The sequence below is a fragment of the Vanellus vanellus genome, assembly GCF_965231255.1.
Source record: "Vanellus vanellus genome assembly, chromosome: 11".
Taxonomy (NCBI): Eukaryota; Metazoa; Chordata; class Aves; order Charadriiformes; family Charadriidae; genus Vanellus; species Vanellus vanellus.
The window spans coordinates 10,199,347-10,208,179 of record NC_138916.1 but is presented as its reverse complement, the minus strand read 5'-3'; the positions used below and the strand labels follow the sequence as shown (position 1 = coordinate 10,208,179).

The following is an 8,833-nucleotide window of genomic DNA, read 5'->3' as shown; positions in this document are numbered from 1 at the left end:
ATTCACAATTGTCAGGCAGCACTGAGGCAGCAGACTAGAACTATCAATGCATAAGAAGAGAGGTGCGTGATTGCACAACCATGACAGATGCAGAGACTGTTTCGTAATATATGTGCTTAAGGTAAATTAATTATGGTTACATATGCAACCCTAGTTTTGGTATTCTCTAGATTTAAAGCACTGGACTTCATGAACTTGATGTGTTCTTTTTCCAGTGTAATCATATTTTCTAACTATATCCAAATCCTGCAAGACCTAGCAAGACTCTTCAGCAAGTAAGTATTTGCTGAGAAGTCGAGATCATTGCCTTCTCAAGAAAATATAAATGTGTAAAAGTTAGCGGTTTCATTGTGCTGCTAAGCATGAAGTCAATTTTTAACTAGTGTGTTAATGCTTTACTTCAAAAATAGGAAAAAACACATATGAAATTCTCTGTATTTACCCTAAAATAAAAATTATTAGTACTGCACATTCCTCCATGTCATCTCCACTATATGCAAAGAAAAAAATAGCAAGAACATAAGTAATGGACATTCACCTCAAAAAAATAAAATGTCATGAGTACTTGCAAATATAGTACCTATTAAACTCAAGCACTAAATCCTAGTATTAGTTAACACATTAACACTAGCAAATTAGGGGCTCTTCATACAGGCACGTTTTTGCCTTCAATAAAATTGTCAACGCACATCTTACTTCTGATCAGTTGTCAGTTCTGTTTTACAATTTAATCAGAAACATATTCCATCCTGTAAAACATTTGCACACATAAAATGAAGAGTACAAAAGCTGAGATGGAAGTTTATGAATGAAGACAGATTAGGGAAAAAAGACAACAGCGATCAAACACAACTGACTGTCTGCAGAAAGTGAAGTACCCAATTTGTAACCAAATCTTCATAGCAAGTTTTTCAATCACTACCACCAATTCACGTTGTTAGCCATCCGTATTCAACGCAGGCGGTCCTGCAGCCTCTCTTGTACGCATTAACTGGACATCTTTGTCAGCCATGCAAGTATCACAGCCCCATACTGCTGATGCTTCTGCTGTAAGAAGGCCATAAGCTGACTCAGTCATGCCTGTACAGATCCGATGAAACCATTTTTGACAAGAGGCTTCACACAGGATGGCATCCTGGTCATCATTAACTTCATGTGTACAAATTCCACATGGATAGACGGGTTCAGAGGATGAGTGACCATGACGACTGGGATGAAGGGCTGTTTTGCTGCTCTTTTCAGAATTGCATCCTTCAGCAGTACCTCGAGGCTGGCGGGACTTACTCTGAGTCCCATTTGAATGACCAGCATTAGTGTTATCAGCACTATTAGAATGGCTATTATCCTGATTTACCACATTGGTTCGACTAACATTTTTTAGGTCACTGTTACCTTGACTCACAATGTCCTCTGTCCTGTGATGATGCTGATGAGCAGCTGTGCTCTGGCTGGATGCTTTGCTTGCACCTTGACTAAAGTCTTGCTTTTGTGCGGATGATTTTGTCTGGTTGTACGTGTTTGGTGGAGGAACAAAAGAATGGTTTGATTCTAGCTGAGAATTTGGGAAATTTGGATTATTTCCAGGACCAAAGTTAGACGGCACATCAGGGTGAGGTATCTGACCAGAATGGCCAAAGTTCTCACCAGGATTAGGTCTGAAATGCTGACCAGGCATATTGACATTTTGATTTATCTGACCACTACTGTAAGGTGGTTGATTCCCAAAACCTGGGTTATCATGTGGACCAAAGCTGAAAGAGTGGGGTCGGCTAAAACCCATTCCCACAGGGTTTTGAGGAAGGGGATGCGGTTGGTTTCTGAGGGAGTAAGAACCACCATAAGGTGAGGACACTCTGGGCAGCATGTGAGGTGGCATTCTGAAAGCGTTATAGCCTCCAAAGCCAGGATAACCAGGATTACTAAAATATGGATTTCCTGAAGGAAGTGGTTTATAAGACACAGTGCTATAGTTGTCATCAAATGGATTTGCAGCTACAAGGTGGTCAGAGCTTGGATTCGGCGGTGGAGCATATTCAGATGGAGGAGGAAATGATGATCCCTAAAAATATTTTAAATACAACATTTAAATTAGTTTTAGTATTTCCCTGCAAGACAGGCCAACCTCAAAGGTCCTGGATTAACAGCACTACAGCTAAAAAGATCTATTCAGCTGTTGTGTAAAGCTCACCCACTGTACCCTGCCAGGCTGTCTGAAATTTCAGTACGGAGGCAAGAGAGGAGTCTGGGCACCAGACAACATGGTGATTTATAGTAATCTCAGTGTTTCAAAAATTGTGCAGTTGCCCAACCATGCTTCTGTAAGTACTGCTTGATATGCAACTTCTTAATCTTTTACATAAGGAAAGCAACAATACAGAAAGCCATGTGTCACTTAAACACGTGCACAAAATATTTCCAAATGTTGAAGAACAGATTTGAAGCATTTCCTTAGTTTCATTTGGGATAATTTTACTGAATATACATTTCATTTGGGATAATTTTACTGAATATACATCTCTTAAGCCACCCCACTTCTATGACGATATACAAACCTAATGTTGCTGTAACCCTAAAAAAAGGTATATGGAATACAGGAGTCTGAATATAGGAATTTTCTATATTCTGTGTACTGAACAGAGGTGTCCCTTATGAGCATTCAGTGATTGTGGACAGACTGCAAAGCAGAGTCGGTAGGTATAAAATACGAGGATTTCTGGTTACAGAGCATAACCAAGTGTTTAATGGAGCCCAGAGGCTGTTTAAATGTCATCAGAGAGGCTACAGAATGAAATTCAATTGTAGACTAGCCTGTGGGGAACATCTAGCTGGCTCACCCTCACACTAACTGTGTTCACAGAAAGCATTTCCTCCTAAATACTAATAAACTATGAATGAACTACTTCTTTTTTTTTTTTTCCCCAAAAAAATTCTGCTGTGCTGCACATTTTGAACCTGGTAGGAAAAGAGAAGAAACTAATCTGCATGCCCTCTACAGTTATCACCATTCCAGAACACAAGGAGAGCTCCACCCAGAAAGAGGTCTGAAACCCTTAATTTAACTGAGTATTTCTCACCATGACTACTTTAAAACAAAACAAAACCTAAAAGAACAGATCCACATCTCAATGGAATCTGGATAGGCCTAACAGAAAGTGATTGTTTGACCTACATAAATAAAATTACTCTCCCTGGGCAGTACCAAATTAACAGATACTCTCATTCAAAGCTGAATGAACACACAAAGGAAAATTCTGCACTACAGATATCTAATTGCTTTAGATGTTTTATATTCAGGCTTCCTTTTCTGGAAACAGAAACTATATAGAAATGCCAAATTACAGGGATTCACTGGAAAGGAGCCGAACCTGCCTCACAGCTTTTGCTTGAAAATCACTTGGGGAATATGCCAAGAGTTTGGTCAAAGCATTAACAAACTGTACTGATCCATTAGACCACAAACCTACACATATAGGAATAAAAGCATGAAGAAAAGTAGTCTCATGGCAACTACTCATGCTGCACGGATTTCTACTAATGGCTACAAAGTCATTAAAAGAAAGTCTGTCTCAGAATTAAATCCATATGGTAAAATACAAGTTGTTACAGTCTCACTGTGCTCCTCTCTTTATAGGTCTTTGGCGAACTACAGAGATTAAAATAACTTCAATGAGAATAACTAGTATTATGAAGATTTCAGCTTCACAGTACAACTGAAATGTTTTTGTATGTAGCTGCTACTTTTGAGAACAGACTGATATTCTGAACAATGCAAGATAGCCATACCAGCAAACAACATCTGAGTGCACTATTTATTAGAAATCAAAAGAACCAAAGGGAATTTACCTGTGTATTTGCTTTGCGCTTTTTCTTATCAGGGCTTCCAAGTTGTACTCCTGGTCCTCCTAACCCATCCAATCCACTGTCGCCACCTACAAAATTTCAAATCAGGGCAATACTGCATTAGTTTTCTTACAGACTGTATTTAAGTTTGCCTCTGTCATAGCAACACATATCTGTTACAAATACTGAACTTGCATTAATTCTGGTGCCTGACATTGCAAGTCCTTAAGGAGCAAACATCTGGAGGTAGAAAGTAGCATACCTCGTATACAGCTATCTTACTGTATTACCACTTTAATGTCCAATTCATGCTCATTGCAGTTGAAATAAACATTGCCGTTTATTTTATCTGTCCCTTGGTTCTCAACATCTCCACTTCACCCATTAGAAGTATTTCTTGTTAGCATAATGCATAAAACTTTCAAAAGAACTGCTTAAAACCATGCCTAAGATTCACCTCCTATTTAAGGTATACAGACATGGCATTTATCAAACTCACTGTATCAATATATAACAGTACGTTATGATACAGCATGAAGGAAAAAGCAAACAGTAGTAGATCCATGAATAAAACTACTGAGAACCTGCCATGTTGTTTAGACGTATCTCCAGTTTGTCAGATCTAAGTTTCACTAAACGTGAATAAAAAGAAACCTGCCAAAAATGAGAGGGGTTCTAAGCAAATCTGTCCTACTCTGCAGAAACCTCACAGAATAACTGAGCATGGCTGCTCTGGCACGAAGAAGTAAAAAATGTTCATTTTACTGATCACTCAGTCAGACTTGACTCTGAGCAATAAAGAGATACCTGTACTTCACCTGGGATTCTTCTTCACCTTTCGTAACAGTGGGACAAGCTCTCAAAGTTGTCTAAATTGTGATTTTCATTTTTAAAACTCTAGTTAGACCACAGAGAAACAAAAAACAACAACAAAAAATATTCTAGCACATTCTTTATTCATAAGGCTCAAGTTGATTTGCCATCATATGGGAATGCAAAGAAAACCCTGAGATGAAGTATGAAAATCACTTTTGGGTGATAGGAGAGCGACGCGTGTTAAGATAATACACAGTTTCTTAATGTAATGATGCTAGTAATTCATTTTTCCCAGGTCCATTAAGATAATAGCTTATTTACTCTTTAAATACATATATATATACGCACACACACTAACAATACAGAACTGCAAGAAGTGAGCAATCCAACCTAAAAATTTTACTGTTATTTGTTTAAAACTCATATTTGGAATACAAGTCAAACTTTATCAAGATGCAAGCATACAGTTGAACACACAGGTTTGTCTTTATTACCAAAGGCAACCTGAAGATAACTGTGAATTATCAACAGTATAATGTAAAGAAGCATAATGTATGACATTACACCGCTCTACGTTGGACAAGTATTCCCAGCAGACAGCTAAACCAGCTTTAGGACTATTCAGTAAAGTAACACAAAATCTCTTCTCGCTGGGAAGAAGTAGACCTACCGTACACACACTGAAACATCCAACAGTTATTTCAAATACTCCTGATCAAAGGAGGCCTGACACATTTTCACTCCTAGCACTTCCTTCCTCCCCCACTCCTATTTTGAGGTTTCAAGGAATTTACCAGTCCTACCTCAAGTAAGAATCCAGTTCTGCTTCTGCTATAATAAGTTCATTTTAGCTTTGGCTGTCACTGTTGAAATTCTTTTTCATTTTTCATCATACATTAAGGAAGATAACGTGGACATCCCAAATCAACACCTATCAAATTTTAAGTCTGAATTTCAAGGACTAGGGCACGAAGTCACGATCGTTTCCTCAAAATAAACTCATACTTGAGCAGAGCATATCGCGGTATAACCTACCATCAGAGTAACTAGGGATTACTCTTTAAAAAGAAGAAAAAAAAAGTCCTTTTTGCCTTGATTTAGAATATAATTTTAGCATATACTTAGTATGCTATGAAGCACTGCCACTGCATTAACTGTAGGTACTAAATAATTACATTATAATGTTTTATGTAAAGAATGATGACAAATCTCCCTTAAATTCCATCACTATCAATCATCTTCTTGAAGCTAATGGGAAGTGCAGAGTTCATCTTCTCCAGCATTCCTATATGTTTATCATAACTTCAGATATGTTTATCATAAATTCACTAGGAGATTGTACTGTGAACACCATTCCTCACAACTGCATAAAATACACTCCTGTTCGAGGTCCTGTACTCTTAATACATAAATGACGTTAACCAACGACAGCAAAATATTACAAATATCCAGGTTTCTTTTAATAAATTCAACAACTAGCAGCACGGATATTAGCATATCTCTGATCAAGTAGAATACTGAGGATAATATGCAAGTGCTGGTTTACAGTAGCATAAATTAAAACTTTATAAAGTTATGTATAAATTCCCTCTCTGGAACATCATTCTTCAAAAACATAAGCATATGAATATTAGAATTCCAATGACAAGTTCCACCAATTTCTACATGAGTGAATTACATGGGTGAAGCCATTCACATGGCTATGTTTGCAGAACTGAGTCCTATGTCTGGAGAGGTACAAAGCTTTTGTATTTTCAGTTCTCGCTGTGTGAGGCCAACGATTTAATTTAGCCCTACGAATTTATATTTTCCCTGTGGATTTTATAATGATTTAATTTATACATGAAAGGAAACAGATTGTTAGTCCTAGCATACCTCCAAAAAAGAGTGAATAAGGGTCATTTTCAGGCAGCCAAAATAAACTTTCCAGAAAGTCACTTTCGGTACCTACCACACAGATGCATTAAAAGGTGTACTGAGCATTTTGGAATGTTGCACTAAGTGTAAAAAATTATGTAATTGTTTGAGACTAATTTCCCAGTAAAAAATACAATCCTTTTGACTGGGACATAATATATGTAGTGGATCTAGAGATATAAATACATATCTGATAACTATTCCCTTATTAAATAACAGATAAAATGTATTTCAAACATTTACTTTGGGGAAAAGGAGAAGAGGTAAGTCTTGTATTCTTTTTTACTTCAAACACACACAAGACACGTTTTCAGTGTTAGTCAGAAGAACTGCAACTTGTAGTTCTGTTTACACGTTAAGAGATTATGACTTTGCATGTAATTTATGCCATACTGAACATGCTGCAAATACACCATGGAGCATTTTCATATTCACTGACAAATCTCTGTCTAGGTTTTTACAGGATGAGTGCCAGAGTCTTTTTAAACAGTGCTTTATCTCAGTAAGAACTTCTCCCAAGAAACATAAATGGCCGAGTAAACTTTTCTTTATAGACAGAAAACTAAAAAGAGTCTAATGTCAACCAGATTTGGTGAGCCTATTCTGTAGCCCTGATACTGTAAACAGTTTCGATATTAAGTGGTAATCACATGGAACTCAGTGGGTAACTCAGGCATGTGAAACTGTATGTGCTTAAATATTTGCAGAATCAGGGCTTGAGAGTGAAGGAGTCTAATGAATCCCAGTCTCCTTTGTAACACTGCTGTTTATTTTCATTCTCTCATTCTCAAGGTTGCAGTCCAGCTGTTACTAGAACAGTTTTAGAAAAGCAAACTGTAAATCAATGACAGATTGAAGAATCCACACCTTTCCCCACTTACCCAACCATAAAAAAGCTGAAAACATCAAGAACAATAGAATTCCAGAGGCAAAACAGGAGGCGAGGAAAAGAGAAACAACAAATTGCAGATCTTATCATTTTGCCATGATTTTCACCAACTCAGTCACCCTACTGCCTTTCATTATTCCATTCAGAAATGCATTTGTGGTTTTAAAGACTATAAGGACACCACTACCGCTATGTAGACCGATGTGCTACTGCCATTAAAGTCAGTTGCCCAGCCGAAGTCAGAAGAGATACCGTATTTCTATCCTTCTCCTTACGCATCTCAAACAAACGCATACTTCAAACCTCACTAGAGCCACACGAGCGTGCTATTAATAAAGATATTTCGATAATTTTTTTTTCATTTCCCAAAACGAGGAAAAACAAACCCCCAACTAGAATCAAGCCCATGAGCCAGACCGAAGGTAGAGGAGCAAACACTCAAGTGTAATTTACGGGCTCTGCATCAACACTCACTCGGACATGTGGCACCGCCGCCGTATTCCCTTGCACCAGCAGTATGCACGCTGCATACTAATGCCCAGCACATCCAGAAAAACACAGGAGACCCCGCCGCGCTCCCGCACGCCTCCGCCGGCGGGGCACATCTGCGGGCAGAGCCAGCCCCCAGGTTGCCATTTCAAGGCCCGGCGGCTGCGGGGACCCGCGGGGCCGGACCGGGCCCCACCGTGCAAACTTAGCGCGGCTCCTGCCCCGCCGCCAGCCGCAGGGAGGGACCGCGCCGGGGGGGGGGAGCGGGCGGCCCGGCCCGGAGCCCGGCGGGCAGCGGCGGCGGCGGGGTCGGGCCGGGCCAGTGAACGCATCCCGCCGCACCGCCAGCTCTCCTCACGGGAGTTAGGCCCCAGCAGCGGCCACCCCCCCACTCCATCCCGGCCCTCCCCGTACCTCGGGATCTCTTCAGCGCGATGGGGTCCTTCTCCTGTTCCGCTGACATTACAGACAGCAGCGCATGGCTCCCAGGGCGGCAGGAATCGGGGCTCTTTGATGCTGCTGCTGCTGCCGCCGCCGCCGGCCCGCACCCCGCCCCCTCCGCCCCCGCCTCCTCCGCCGCCGCGCCCGCCCGCCGCTGCCGTAGCCGCCGCCGCCGCCCCAGCAGCGGAGCTGCCAGACTTTGCAAAGTTTGGGCGCGGGAGGGCTCCGCGGCGGCCCGCGGAGGGGGCCGGGCGAGGCGGGCTCCGGCGAGCGGAGGGCCGCTGCCCGGGAACTGCGCGGGGGTGCGCGGAGCGCCCAGCCGCGCCAGGCAGGGTCCCCGCGGGCTGCGGGCGCCCGCCTCGCTCGGCGCCCGCCGCCGGGGCTGCCAGGCCCCGCGGCCCCGCACAGCGCCCTCCTCGGCCACCGGCGCCGCTCACCGCG

The 8,833-nt window shown here is 41.6% G+C and overlaps 1 protein-coding gene across 1 annotated transcript; it reads right to left on the bottom strand.

Moving 5' to 3' along the window:
• Positions 1-781: 781 nt before the first annotated feature.
• Positions 782-8,414, bottom strand: PYGO1 (pygopus family PHD finger 1; the record flags this gene model as incomplete). The annotated part of the gene is made up of 3 exons (XM_082488668.1): positions 782-2,059; positions 3,844-3,929; positions 8,366-8,414. The coding sequence occupies 3 exons, from the start codon at positions 8,412-8,414 to the stop codon at positions 938-940; spliced, it is 1,257 nt and encodes a 418-aa protein (XP_082344794.1). The 3' UTR covers positions 782-937.
• Between the last annotated feature and the right edge of the window lie 419 nt (positions 8,415-8,833).